General features: G+C 33.3%; 2 protein-coding genes across 9 annotated transcripts in view; one reads left to right on the plus strand and one right to left on the minus strand.

The window, feature by feature from the left end:
* Positions 1-15,593, minus strand: part of LOC126749023 (structural maintenance of chromosomes protein 2-like) — a 445,423-nt gene that overhangs the window by 418,190 nt on the left and 11,640 nt on the right. The gene's annotated exons all lie outside the window — the stretch shown is intronic.
* LOC126748915 (biotin--protein ligase) overlaps positions 1-15,593 on the plus strand; it is a 227,154-nt gene that overhangs the window by 131,154 nt on the left and 80,407 nt on the right. For all 8 annotated transcript variants that reach the window (XR_007664835.1, XM_050458459.1, XM_050458478.1 and 5 more), the window contains 4 exons: positions 3,468-3,720; positions 3,774-3,966; positions 5,909-6,220; positions 13,053-13,545. Coding sequence is in view for 7 of the 8 variants with exons in the window: in XM_050458459.1 (XP_050314416.1) it covers positions 3,468-3,720; positions 3,774-3,966; positions 5,909-6,220; positions 13,053-13,545 (1,251 nt within the window). In the remaining variant the exon portion in view is untranslated. The remainder of the gene's footprint in view (positions 1-3,467; positions 3,721-3,773; positions 3,967-5,908; positions 6,221-13,052; positions 13,546-15,593) is intronic.

The raw sequence follows: 15,593 nt of genomic DNA on the forward strand, positions 1-15,593 counted from the left end.
TGTCAGGACAGTAAAATGAGAAACGACACCTTAGTGAAGTTATAGCGCAACTTGCAAAAACTAGCTTTTGAACGAATGATGTTATTAGATCTACATTTTGATCCTCATTGAATATTCGGAAACGGTTCGGCTGGCGAACATTTTCAAAGAAAGATTTTTTATAAAGAATTTAATTTCGTATAAATATATGAGCAAACTTTTTTTACCTGGATAATTTAGCAGCTTTGACGTTACAATGAAAGCACAAATAAATAATCGAAGTTTAAGGGGATCGACCTCTTAATATTAATATTTAACTCTAACTTACATACTTCAAAGCAGCCATTAATTTACCAAAAGAAGGATTTAAATGCCTGGAAGAAGCATTTTGTGACTTAGACTAAGTTTCGCTAACTCTTAAGTCGGACCTTTAAACTAACTTAATAAGCTAAAGTTCTTATTATAACTTCGCGAGAATAAAACTTAAAAACTATTCCGACACTTTTAAAATAAATAAATTAAATAAAAGTTGCATTGGGATAAATGCTAATATCATTTTGTATTTTCTAATTAAAAAAGAGATCATTAGTAATTATAAGAGAGTATTTATAACCTATTTTCGCAAAACTTTTTAATATATTATAACTGAGCGTTTTATGTTCACTGTCCTAAATTAACATCTTTATTATTACTCATTTACCTCTCTGGTATTCTGTATATTATCGATATAAAAGTAAGTTAGTTAATTACTTTTTTTCAAATTTTATTAGAATGATAATTAAGAGCGCTACCGATGCCTTGCTTTAAAAAAAGGGCATTAAGCGCATATTTTTCGTATTTATCACTATTTTTAGATAAAAATATCAAATTACCTAAATCAATATCATTTATAATTATCTAAGTCAATTATCAATTATCAACTTTAAAATTATCTAAAATAAAAAATGCTTCAAGCATTTAAAATTACTATTAGTATACTATATGATAAATAGCGATTTTTTGATCGAGACTGGTCAATTTTGATTACCTAGACCCAACCCTCCACAGTCAATGAAATTTAAATGAAAATGAACAGCACTTTATTTCAGCAGAAAAAATCGGGCAAAAAAATCTAAATTTATTTGGATTGCGAATATAAGATTTATAATAAGCCTTCCTAGGAAAAAATTTGCAGTAGAAGTAGCGTCTTCCAGGTAGGTTCTAGGAACTTGAAAATAATTTCTAGCTTCTTTCTTTTAGTCTTCTTGGTAACCTTGTATTCCATATACGACTTGAACACATGGTAAAATCGATGAGTGCAATTTGTTTTTTTTTTAAATAAAATATTGTGAAACCATATTTACCTAAAACGTTCGGTACCAATCTGATATTTATACAATATGCTTAAAAAGATGGTACTATAGAAGTTTTATTGGGTTCTAGAGTGAATACTTAATAATGCGCAGAATTGGTTTCCAAAAAAACCCATCACTTTCGTCTCCGAGGTTTCCTCAGATACAAGTCATTAAGCCATATCTCGTTTAAAAATAAAAAATATTCTTTACCGTAAACCTTCCAACTTATGATTTTTTACTGTTGATGTTTCAACTGTTATGATGATTGACTTCTACACTTTACTATCCAATTTGCGGGTACTTCATGAAGAATGTATAAAACTTGCCTTAAACCCCCACTTCTATTACTTCGTTCCTTATAGGATTTTCAATGTTGCGTTTTGGGGATTGATCCAGGTTCCCGAAATTTAGCTATAAGTTCTACAACATATTTTCCGAGCACGTTACTGTTCTCTTGTCGTTCATTAAATATTTGTGCTGGTCTAGTAGCACACTGATTTTTTCCGAAAAATATTTAGACATTTTCAACCCTTTTCATTCCTTTCTTATCTTTCTTCAATAAACAACTTCTTTTACCACCAAAAACTCTCCAATCGCTATTTTTAACAGCAAAATGGTAAACAAACGCGAGTAGTGAAGAAAAGCACTTTCTTATTAAGTAAATGCTTTTACTAAAATTATTTCTGAAAGTAGTAAAAGTAAAAGAAAAACAAAGTAAAACAAACTAACCTTTTTTACCTATTATAGTCTACTTTAAGCTTTAAATCGTGAATTTTACATCATCATAAAAAGAATTGTAATACCTTTAAAATAAGGTAAATGGCTCTGTTCGTTTTCGATTCGGCACCCTGTATTTATGTTACCATATTAAAATTTAAAAGATGTAGCGAAAATAGGAATGTTATTGTTTATTTTTATGGTTTGAGAATTGTTTATTCTTTAAAAAAAAATTAATTATATTCATTCATGCAGAAGTTGGAAAGTGCACACGAAGGACGGCATTGCTTTTCAATTAAAGAAATTCAAATCGTGAAGTAAGTCACACAGTAGTGCTGGATTTAGTGGCACCGAAATTGGTTCAGTGATCCACGAGTGTTGAATGAAGTAGCTCAAATTTAGATTTTGCGATATTTGATGCAAAGCCCGTCAGCGCCTTGGGAACACTAGCATAACAGACAGGAATATCGTACGAGAAAGTAAGAAAGGCACTGAAAATGCTAAAATCCATAAACTTCATACAAATTGCAGACAGTTCAAGAACTCTATGACGACGATTTTAATAAAACAATAGAGTTTTCTGAAATCATGATTCGGCAAGTCAACGTCTTCCCTAATATTCTGCCAAATATCTGTTTCAGCTATGAATGTTGGAAGGAAACTTGACAGATTATCCAGGATTATGGATCCTCTTATAGCCCATGAGCTAGAAACTTAACGAGGACGGTGCTTTACCTTATTATTTTTTTCTTCCGCTCTGATAGTGGTTGAACGAAAGATTCCCGGATAGATGGATTGGCAGAAGGGGACAAATCGAATGGCCTCCAAAATCACCTGATTTAAACGCCCTTAAACAACCTATAATATAATGCGTTAGCAGATCCCATGTGTATTATTGTAGTAATTTCTCTGCCGCAAATAAAAAGTCATTACTTAAGTTATATATCGAATATGTATGCTATACATATAATAATAATGTTAAGTTATATGTTACCAATAAATAGAAAATTAATTCTTTAAACTAGAACTACTCTTCTGATTATTTGTACTTCAAGAAGACCCAGTGCAATAGCTTTAGTGTAATTAGTAACCTAAAATTAAAATCTCAGTCCTGACTGTACTGTTTAATTATTTCTGTAACTTTGAAGCGCGATTATTCCGAATCCTCTAGGTAAAAAGCAACAAGATAGGATACCACTAAAAAGAAAATTGAACGCTTTTTAAAATGATGTTCTACTTGATCCCCATTCCCGATCAAAAATATTAAGGATGGGAAATTTTTAATTTAACACTCTGTATAGTTTATCTAAATAAAAATAAATCAATAAATTATTATTAGGTAAAAATCTTGGGTGTTCAACTAAAACTATCTTATTGATCATTTATAGATTTCTGTTTGCTTTTCCTTCTAACTTTGATCACTTTTATTTGTAAAAGGTACAACTCAAATACAAAATGGCTCAGTTTCTCAGAAGGTAAACCCTGAGAAATTCACAGAAACTGTGCCTGAAACCGCTAGTTTAAATGATCCAAATATAGAAGTAGAATCACCGGCAGATTCGGACGATTTCACAGGAGACAGAAAAATGTTACAAAATGCAAAACCTTTGAATGTTTTAGTGTATTCAGAAAGCTCACTTGCTAGAACTAACGTTAAGGAAGCTCTTGAAACTATTTTAAATAAATTAAGGTAACTTTAGGTTAAAAATGTGTGCGAACTTTTATAAACTTATACATTTTCAGATATACAATTTACGATCTCCCAAAAGGTGGCAGCCTTGCATGGCGCGAAACGGCTGCGCTAGTTGTTGTGTGTGGCAACGTGGATCCCAAATTGACTTATCATTTAATGAAGTATCTTTTAAATGGCGGACAGTTACTTTGCCTTTGTAGTGACTTACTGTATAGTGTTTTACACAATTTTACTACTGCAGAGGTGCGTATATTAATTGTTTAATTTGTGTTTTGGTCTTTGTGCTTTCCTCTAAAAAACAGAATGCCAAAAGGGCATTGAATAAACTTTTAACTACCTAGAAAAGATAAGAGCATATTATTTTTTTTTTTGAAAAAACACCTCTCCTGGGTCGCTTTTTCCTCCGCTTTAATAGGGACCTTTTTAACTCGTTATTCGCAAGGGCTCTGACCCATTTTTAAATTTATTGTATTTTTTTATTATCAATTCATTTATTGTCTCTATTCGAAAATCTGCGTGGATGTCATTGTTTCTCAGGTAGATAGTCGAATTGGTTATCATACGTAAAACTTTGCTTTGGAAACGTTATTTAAATTTGTTTATTTCTTATAGATAGTTTAGGTTTGGCACTTAAGAAGGAGAATAAGCCCTGGACTAGCCCATTATTTTAATTATTCTGCCTTTTGATGTAGTGGTTAAGATTATTTTTATCGTCGAAAAAGACTCTCAGCTAGCGAATCGCGTTTTTCCAGAGGACCCGTGCCCAACGCCACCAAGTTTGGAATTTTGCTATCTCTTCTTTTTGTTAATAGTATAATTCCATTTTGCCTTTATACATTTTTATTGTCCAGCCGTTTGGCCATACACAGAGCTTATCTCTGTGGCTATCTGGTCCAAGTATTTGAAGCGGGCGAAAGCACAGATGTCATCAGCGAATAAGGCTAAATAAGAGTAGTGGTGATTTTGCAGTATAAGTAATAATAGTGGTCAGAGTTTGGTAATGTCCGCCTGCTATATATTGAATAGTGTCCGTGAGAGCGGGGAGCCTTGGGGCACTTCCGCCCTTATTGGTCTATCTGAAGGTGTTTTATTATTTATTTTGGCCGTGAATTTTCTATCTTTTATGAAGACCGGTGGTCATGCCGAATTTTGCCATTTTATAGATAAATCCACCATGCCACACCCCGTCAAAAGCCTTTTCGACACAAAGCGTCATTAAGGCGGTTGAATGTCTTGCATTGAATGAGTAACCAAGCTTTGGTAAATTCTCGCAAACTGGATTTCTGTTGATAATTTTCTACCCCGCACAAAGCTATGTTGTTTTTTGCGGATAATTTTTACCTCATCTGATTCCTCCTTCAGTTAAAATAATAACTGCTAGTTACTTATATACCTTCTTAAATATTTGGCTTCTAATGGTTTGGAGTGGTATTTTTTCTATTGCTTTGTAAGTATTGTTTACTTGTTCAGTTAATGCGTGGTTTCCAGGTAGATTGTTTATATTAAATTTGTTTTCCGGTCATATGCTAGAGGCCTCGAGTTTTTCTAAATCTGAGTACTCTAGGAAGAGCTAGGGTAATCTATTTTTGTCTTTCCTATCAGTATCTTTGAGACTATCCAATAATTTATATGGCCTTTATCGTCGTCATTTAGCATAGAAACTTATGTCTACTAAACATAGGAACTTATGTCCTAAAACAGAGCGCTTAATTTAAAAATACAATCGCCTTGCATATTGAAATTTGAACTTTAGGTATTTACTGAATTTTAAATTCATTAATATTCTGACAATAAATGACTAAGGATTAGCATTGACGTTAATATAGGCTACAAAATCGATACCAATCCTCTAAATTTAATTCAATCCTTAAAACCACTTTCGTACATAGAAATCTAAAAAATATATATCTTAGTTTTCATCCTTTCATCCTTGATCATGTTGGTTTCCAATTTTTCCTATGCAAGAAGTTTTCATTCGAAGTTTAGATGTTAAAATACGAGCGAACTTTAAAAAAAAATTACTTTAGGTAATTTTTTTTAAACAAAATCTTAAACAAGTATTTCTATCATTCAACTTTTTTTAATAATAATATTCTGAATATCCTACTCTATTTTAAATAATTGGATTTTCTTAAAAAGATTTTTAGCAGAAAAAAAAACATTTAAAAACTGTTTTATTTAACAGGTCAGAGAGCACGAATTAGTTCGTTTTACTTATGGCAAGTGGCGAAACGTGAAAATGATGCACCACGTTTTTTGCTACCAAGCATCTCCTGCGAAAAAACAATTTTCCAAAGACTCAGACGCGTCAAATCAAAGTAGCGGCAACGGATCGAGTCCGATTGCTCCCAAAACTCCATCCACTGTTGAAATTCAGCACGGCGGCAAAGATTATACCATCCAAGTACAAATCTTAGGCGCAGAAGAAACGTGGCAGACGCCTAGTTTGTTACTGGCATCTGTTAAAGGAACAGAAGGAAAGGCCGTCTTTTCGCAGGTAAAATATTTGTTATTATTTATTGAAAATCGTATTAAACTATAAAGTATATCCTGGTGTTTGAGAATTGTACAACAGTAAAATATAGTAAAAACTTGCCGATTTGTGCGATTACGCTATGGATAGAAGAATAATATTTTGACAAAAATGAACACTAGAATCCTGACGCCAAGACCTTTAAATTTGCGACTGACCTACTTCTATTGGTAGCAGAAGAATAAAAACTATATTTTAATACAATTTAAAATTAACATTTTTCCAAAAATCTAGAGTGTCCATGTCACGGGAAATGGGTGTGTCAGTGCGATCTGATTGCACCTGACGGTCTAATTGGCTGATATGGTCGTTGCTCTGGCGAACTTCAACTCGCGATTGGACCTAGATCCCGCGTGCGATATAGTATTTTGTCGTATAGTTGTGTCTAAAGGTGTTGACCCAAGTATTTGTATGGAGAACGTGGACGACCATACAACGGCCACACAACAACACCACTAAAAAAAATCTTATAAAATCCATCCCTCTGGTAGAAATAACTAGTTAACCACTATAAAATCGTATTGTATAACAATCTCCTACAAACGGCGGTAAGATCAACTTATATTTCTTAGTAATTTCTATCCATTTCGTACATATAACATTAAGGTCAGGTTAAGTTGATTAACAGTCGTACATATAACATTAAGGTCACCAAAATGCATAGATATTCTAGAGGGCTCAGAACGGGCTTCCCAAGCACAACACGCACAATTGAAACGAACGTTTCTAACTCGAATTTAACGAGAATAAGCTCACCAAAAAAAGCTAGAGTTAGGCACCCTAGCAAGGAGCAGGAGAATCTGCTTTCGGGTGATAGGGTCGATGACGCACAAGTACCCAAAATCAGTAAAAAGGATAGAACAATGTTTGAATATCAGGAACTTTATTGGACCATTCACAGTCAGGGAGAGAAAGATAAAAATGTGGGAAACCTTCATCCTATGTCAATGACCAAAGCAGTATTCTTAGGTTGATATCACTTTGGGCTACTAACTAGAAAATATGAAGAAACCAATGGGAAAATGTAGAAATAAAATAATAGTTGAATTCAATACCTTTAATTCTGCAAACAATTTTATCAGAAACAAAACGAAAAAGGTTTCCAATCATACCAGAATACAATGTATTAATCAAGAGAGTCGTGAGAGGTATCTCACGGGAAGTGGTGAGAGGTATCTCTAAGGCAAGGAGATGGAGGAACAAGAAATATAAGCCAGAAATTTTTTGGTTGAGGTGTATAAGGCAAGAAGATTTAGTCGAAGGGTTACTACCAATAATCAAACACCTTTTATCAAAACAGGCAATGGCTTACTAAGATTTTAAGTGAAACTCCTTGCAAGGTATATTAGCATTTATTGCCTGAAAATGTTCGTGAGTCTCTACATTAAAGTCATATAACGGGTTTTGGCGCCAAAAATGTAAAACGATCTCGCTGAAGTCGCTGATATTCTGAAACCGGAAAACAAAATAACCTGGATCGTAACTAAGTTTTGTTTCTTCATGCGCTTAAAATATTAACGAAATAAAAAATAGCCTAATCTTAACTAAAGTAAATTGGTGATATTTTGGAAATATCACGATTTGAGTATAGGAACTTATCTCATAAAATAGAGCCCTTAATTAAAAATACAATTTTCTTGCATATTGCTGAATTCCTCCCACTGCAGAGGAAGGGAAACATCCCCAATTAGCATAGGTAGCAAGAAAAGCTAGATAAACCAAGAAAATCAAATCAAGCAAAATTATAGGGAATCATAACTCAGCTATAGGTACTCACTCATAGCTAGCAACCAGAAAGAGGAAGATTAGATCACTAACAGATGGATACAAGATGGAACAAGGAGGTAAGGAAATTACAGTTTCCACAATCCTCAAAAATACAAAATACATAAAAAATATATAAAAATAAAAAAGGTTCAATATTAGACTAGCAGAATGCGAATGACAGAAGCACAACCACTAGCGGAGGACGAATTAATGATGAAGCAATGCCAGGAATATCTAAAACAAATTTATTAAAAACGAAGGAATAATATATGCCTATATCAGCGACAAATTTGAGAGGGAGGCACTAAATTAGTGCTGCAAGGAATGGCAGGTTGGTTTTCTAGGAATGTCGAAACACTAATATCAATTCAATCTTTATTCTATGAACCTAACTTAAAAATTATGGAAATTATTCACGGATTTCTTGAAAAGCACAAAATAAAACCATGAGAGATCCTTATAGCATCCTCATCAATTTCCCTAGACAATCTTGTAAGTATCAATCCATATATACAGTGTGTCTACTTAAGTTAGCAACATATGGAAAACTTTTTTCTTTTTAGTTTTCTGAAAAAAGTTATTTTGCTAGCCATATACTAATTTTGTAAAAAATACGAATTTTGCTCAAGAGTACCTTTATTTTTGACGCTAACGAAAATTGTTGAAAAAGATGTCTAAACTAAAAATTACTAAATCAAACGAACTTACCTATAATGAAGTACGATTGTAATTATAATAACAACGTAGTCTCTCTACTTATACCGTACACCATACCTGGTCCCAAGGGCTTCCACGATGGTCCCTTTCTGGGGACGTAACGGGACGTCAGGGTGGGAGAGACTTATTTATTTTACGAGGACTTTATATAATTACAATCGAACTTTATTACAGGTAAGTTCGTTTGATTTAGTAATTATATTTAGTCCTCGTTTCGTAAATAAGACAAGAATGTAGATTCCACGATGGTCCCTTTCTGAACTCTTAACTGCGGTTGACGCAATTAACCATAGGGGACGTCAGGGTGGGAGAGACTTATTTATTTCACGAGGACTTCTTATAATTACAATCGAACTTCATTACAGGTAAGTTCGTTTGATTTAGTAATTATATTTAGTCCTCGTTTCGGAAATAAGAAGAAAATTCTCTTAACAAGAATGTAGATGTTTAAAGACAGTTAATTATGCAACTGTAGACTAAAAAATAATAAACAAAGGTATTAAAATACAGAATATTGAATTAATGTTTGTGATATATACATCTAATAATTTTTAATTCTTTAATTTAAAAAATTATAATTCTTAACTTATTTAAAAAAATTATAATTTATTTTAGTAAAAGAGTATTATCTAAGGTAGTACTAAACATTTAGCAACTTTGAAAAGTTCCCTTCATTCTAAAATATGCTGCTAATGAAGGCTTTGGCGCACTATGAGCAATAATAGAACACCAATAGAAATTAAGAGTATCATATGATGCTCCGTTATTCTATTCTTGAGCATAAGAAAATGTTTCCTATTCTCTTTCAAGGCCTTTAAGAATGCTTCTCCCAGTCAAATTATAGAACTCTTAAAGAGGGTGGACTTGATTGAGGAAGTATAAACACCTAGGAGTGAGGCACAATAGACCTAGAGTCGTAGTGGAGGGCCACAAGGTGCCCCATTCACAACAAACCTAATAACCTATTCTATTCTTGGTGCAGAGCTCTAAATTGGTCGAAGATAATGCAGAGAAGCAGTCTCCGTGCAGTAAAGGACAAAACTAATCCCACAGCTCTAAAGCAGAATTATACTGATTAATAGTAATTGTTATAAACCGTTGTTTTTTGGGGTACCTCTTTACTCAAGGCTTTGCTGGATAAGACTCTAATCAACAAAATTGTAACTAAGTGAATATCTTAATTAATTATAAAAGCAAATATACAAATTTAATTTTCACGCCACTGACTAATTCCATGAAAAAGGACGTATAATTTTGCTATACTATATATCTTCAATCTTATTTATAGATAAATCAAAGGAGAACAACATAAAGTCTCGGTCTCAAAAATTCTTTATTTTGTTAGGATGGTGACACGTGTTTCGCTCCTAAGAGCATCATCAGACCTCAAGAAGGTTAAAAACACACGACGACTTCTTTCAATTATTTATAGATGTAATGGCTCTGCTTGTTATTTCAACTACAAAATGCTGCCTTCAATTATAAATTATTTATTTATTCCTTCTTTCCTTCTAAGGATCAAAAACCATAAGGTTTATTATTACAAAGAAAAATCTCAGATTGGAAAATATATAACGTTAACACATCCCCTGGATGTATTTTTTTCTTCAATGGCGGCGACAGTAAAAACGTTTCCAGCACCAACACCACTAAAGATTAAACGACAGGTCTTTCAACTTGTAACAGACGCTGAAGCAACATTAACACATCCCGCACCACCAGAAAATGCCATCCCATTATGCCGTCCAGGCTAAAACTTCCGCATTATCACTTCATCCAAATAATGCCATCTTTACCCCTACAGAACCTTCCGAGTATGCTGGCCAAATTACAAATGAAAATCAATTATTAAATCTTGATGATTACCGAATATCGACACAGAGCTACTACCACACTACCTCACAGAATTTTTCAAAATAAATTTTGAAGACAATTTAGTTTTTAGTTTTGTGTGTTTCTGTTTAGTAGTTATATAAAAATGCTCATATTTTTCTATTTGCATACTTTTGTTACATGTTAAGAGAAATAATTTTAAGTTTTGTGAGTTCCTGTATGTTCTGTCCATTACTTTTCAAATAAAAATATATTCATATACAAGGCATTTCTGCTGAAAGTGGATAAAATGCTAGTTGGAAATATGATCGAGTCTTTTTTAAAGTAATAATAGTAAATACTAACCTTAAGCATATCATCAGCCTTTCTTCTGTTCCAACAGATTTGCGAGATAGACACTATTCTTCAGTTATGGATTTTCTTATGGATTCTAATAAGGAATGGAATTTAATACATGTCATTCTGAAGTAATTAAAGAATTTTTTCTCGTCATTCATTAAGTCTGGAAACAACTGTGCATATTCCCCAAAAACACTTATCCTTCGGCATATTTCATGAATCCACACTCGTCTGCGCTTTCTTCGTTTTTGAAAATGTTCTTCTTCCAAAACAATGGCCAGCTCCTCACCGCTCGAAGACATACTCGCAACTGACCACCGACTTTTCCCGCGTTTTCGATAGATTCCGACAAGATATGTGCGATACCCTGATAAAAAAATCCGTCGAGTACCGGCCGTCTCCTCCGTGCCGTCCGTGCGATGCCGTTGTATGTGCGCGTACCTTTAAAAGGAATCGAAGAGATTTTAGAACTTGAGGTTTTTTAACTTGTTGTTGATACGATATTGAACAATATTTTGATACGAAGTTGAACAATATTGCTCATTCTGTCGACCACCATGATCTTGTTCCAAGGTCTCTCTGCAATTATCAGAATTTAACAGAATCCAATGTGCTGGAGCGACTAAGAGGGAATTGAATTTTTGCCGAATATCGACTTCAATTGACTCATTGGTACTCTCGAAGTGCACCACTCTCGAAGTACTACCGAAGTACACGTGTGGGTTTATCATGTTTTGAAAACCAATTCCGACTTTTTGTAATATCTCCTGTAACTCTTCAAGGTTGTTCCGGAACAACTATTTATCGCTATCAGGGTCTACAGTAGGATAACGTATCTTTTGATTCCTTAATATGACTTATTGTTTTTTTTTTTAAATTTCGTGGTATATGGTATGGTAGAGAGACTGTACGTTGTTATCTTATGTACGGAACCAGGACGAAATATAACAACATTCAAATATGCAATTATATCCTGCTATTTACAATTTTTCCCTATTTACCATAACAAATGTAAATGTAATTATGTGAAATGTGTGATGCACTAACAAAAAAATTATATGTTTATAGCAAGAAATGTTTAACACTGAGGTCGCAAATATTTGTATTTAGTATTTGCCAGAAAATATTTATAAAATTTAGTAGAAATGCCAGTAACATTAAGCACTGAATATAAAATTGAATTAGGGTTAATTGTGGGCGACAATTAAAAAACGTACCCAGAAAAAACCTTCACTATGGTACACATTAAGAAAATATTAACCAAATTCAAGACCTTGGTAGATGTAAGTAATAAATTTTATAATGAAATTAATTTATCAAGAAACGACAACAACGGGTTGTCTATGATGACATGGAATTTGAAATAATGCTTTTAATAATATAACATGTTAAAAAATCCTTGCGAACAAGGGCAGCTTCCATGTCCTATCCTTTTAACAACAATACGGTTTCAAAACGTTTAAAAGCCTCTGTTTATTCATACATCAATTCTCAGTTTTTTCGGCTCGCAGATTTCAAATATTTCTCGCACTTCTTCACGAATTTTTTTATCAGTGACATTGCATCAAATCGATCTTGTTAATTTTCGTATCGCAATTAATTTTTCTTATACTCTCTTCATTGGATATGCTCAGAATTTTCATGATTTTCATTTTGCCGCAGGACGCGCGCATTTACGACTGCTAGAAACTGATTTCCAAGCAGCAGCTCGTATTTCATTCATTCTTTTCGTACTACATGCCAACTCACCCGATTTGATCCCCTTAAATCACGTAACATTTTGCAATTTGCCTCACTTTTACTTGCTCTAAATTTACTTAGTGCTTTATTTTCTTCATTCATGAGTTAAAGTTTAAAGGGATTGGCGACAGTTCATGAGGTAATTTTACCCATGAAGGGCTAGTAAATCGTAAAGGATGATCAAGGAACTGCTTGGTTAACAAACTATGGAAAAGGCAGCATTTTCTTCATCACTGAATGAAACCACCTATTGAAAGGAATTTTATTAACTTTAGTAATTCCGAATATTGTTGAAAGGAAATTTTCTTTTACTTACGTAAACTTCACTTACTTTAAAAGATAAAAGATTACATTACTTTAAAAGATTAACATAATTGATTAATATTAATCTTCTTTTAAGATTCATCTAGAAATTGATCCAGTCGAATATGAAGAGGATGAAAACTACTACAAAGCTCTCACAGGCAGCAATCAAGATCGACTAGATATTCTTAAAGATCTTTTGGTCAATCAATTAGGATTAGATTGTAATAATATAGAAGATCCTGTTTTGACCCCCGCTTATTTTTTGGGTTGCCATGAACTTAAATTGGCCATGATGTCGGAATCTCATTCAATAAAAGAAGACGAAATGACTGTTGGTGACATGCACGTTCTTTTTTGTGGAAAGGATGATCCTTATGATGAACCGACAACAAAGTTTCTGCCGATTCTTGTGCATGCGTGTCCACAGAATTTTAATACTGTTAGCTATTTTGATACATTGAACACTAAGTATATTGGGAGACTGGTTATTTACAGTGACGTTATGGCTACTACACATCAACTAGTAAAGCATTCACAGCTGTCACATGGAATTGCTGTAATTACAAGACAGCAATTGGCAGGAGTTGGTAAGTTATTACACTTTTACTTTGGTTAAAATTTCTGTTTTGGTTTCATTATATCAGGCATTCATTTTTAAAGTTTGGATACAGGCTGTATAATTATAATCTCTCTACTAATTTGGGTGAAATTAGAGGTTTAATAGACTAATGGTGGCTTTATTTCTTGCTATCAAGCAGGGGTAGGTTCACTAAAGTAAGAAACGAGATTAGGAATCGATATATAGTATTTAAAAAATCTTAAACAATTATTGCTTTTATTAATTGGCTGCAATAGACTATTAGCGTTGTTTGTTTTGTCCTGTGGCATGGTATGACGTTACAGGCTATATACTACATTTCTTGTTATTTTCTATTTGTGCCATATAACGAATTAGAGGTTTCCTTTTCGCTTAATAAAAACATACTTTTTATGTTTAATCCAATAAGTTTCAATTGTACCTTTTATATTCCTTGGCGATAACATTTTACGTGTCTAGTAACCAAATCGAATTACAGTATTGGATAAATATATATCATTTTCCGGAAAACAATGACACCCGAACCACTATTATTTTACAGGGTATTATCAAAAGGTATTTACAAAATCTTACCACCATAACATATATTTATCACACATTAATGAATACCATAACTCCGAGCTCAAGATCGGTGTGCTCGCAGAACCGCGAGAGCATTTAATGAAAGGTATCAAGATAGAAACGTGAGCCATAAATACGTATTAAAATTGATACGAAAATTTGAAGAGACGGGATCGATTTGCAATAAGAAAAAATATGAAAATAGTGTTGTCGATGAAGCATGCCAAGTTGAAGTACTAGGACAATTTGCTATGGATCCAACTTTGTCTGTACCAAAGGCCGCAAAACTAACAAATATTTCCACTGGTTTCGTACATAAAGTTTAAAAAAAAAGTTTCGTTCTTTCCTTATAAAATTCATATTCTTCATGAACTCGGAGAAGATGATTTTGATAGGAGAATTCAATTTTGTGAAGTGATGTGCCAGCGAATTAACGACGATCCCCATTTATTGAAGAACATTTGCTTCAGTGACGAATCGACCTTTTTTTTAAATGGCCTGGTGAACAGACATAACTGTAGATACTGGGATAATGAAAATCCGCATGTTTTTCGGGAAGGCCATACCCAATATCCCCAAAAAATTAATGTTTGGGCAGGAATTTATGGGAATGAAATAATCGGGCCATTTTTTTTTGAAGAAAATTTGACTGGCGAAATTTATTTAAACCTTTTAGAAAATGCAATATACCCTTCCATCATCCAATCTATGGAAAATCAAGTAGATCAACATGGTGCTATATTATTGAATGAAAATAATATACATTTTCAGCAGGATGGAGCTCCCGCGCACTACACTTTGGTAGTTCGAGAGTGGCTTGATGAAAATTTTCGAGAAAAGTGGATTGGCAGACGTGGTGCAATCGAATGACCTGCGCGGTCTCCGGACCTAACCCCACTAGACTTTTTTGTTTGGGGCTACTTAAAAAGCAAAGTTTATAAAACCCCACCTGAGAGTATTGAGAATTTAAAAAATAGAATATTTCAAGAATGCAGAGAAATTAGCGGGCAGACCCTTGCCAATGTTTGTAAGGAGTTTGAAAATAGGCTTTTTTATTGTCTTGCTAATAACGGCGCGCATTTTGAACATTTAATAAAATAAATTTGTTAAACTAATTAAATTTGTTTTTCTACCCTACCGATTTACACTTTAATTGTTTCTTGGTCAATTAATTTCATTTTTTTTTACAACCATTGATAGCATAATGAATGCCCTTTAAAATAATGTATCACACCATGGGGTAGCCATTTGACATACCAAAATTTGGCGTAAATAAAATATTCATTATTTCTACACATTTTCGCTAACTATTTGCTTACACATTTACCGATTTCATTTTTTTTGGTACCGTTGAATAGGTAATTTTACGCTCCTTACTATGATGTATCACACGATGGGGGTTCCCATTTGACATATTAAAGTGAGGTTAGCTGGAGGTGAGGAGGTGATTGACAGAACTTCAGTAAATGCATAATT

This window comes from Anthonomus grandis, chromosome 2, assembly GCF_022605725.1.
Source record: "Anthonomus grandis grandis chromosome 2, icAntGran1.3, whole genome shotgun sequence".
Classification (NCBI taxonomy): Eukaryota; Metazoa; Arthropoda; class Insecta; order Coleoptera; family Curculionidae; genus Anthonomus; species Anthonomus grandis.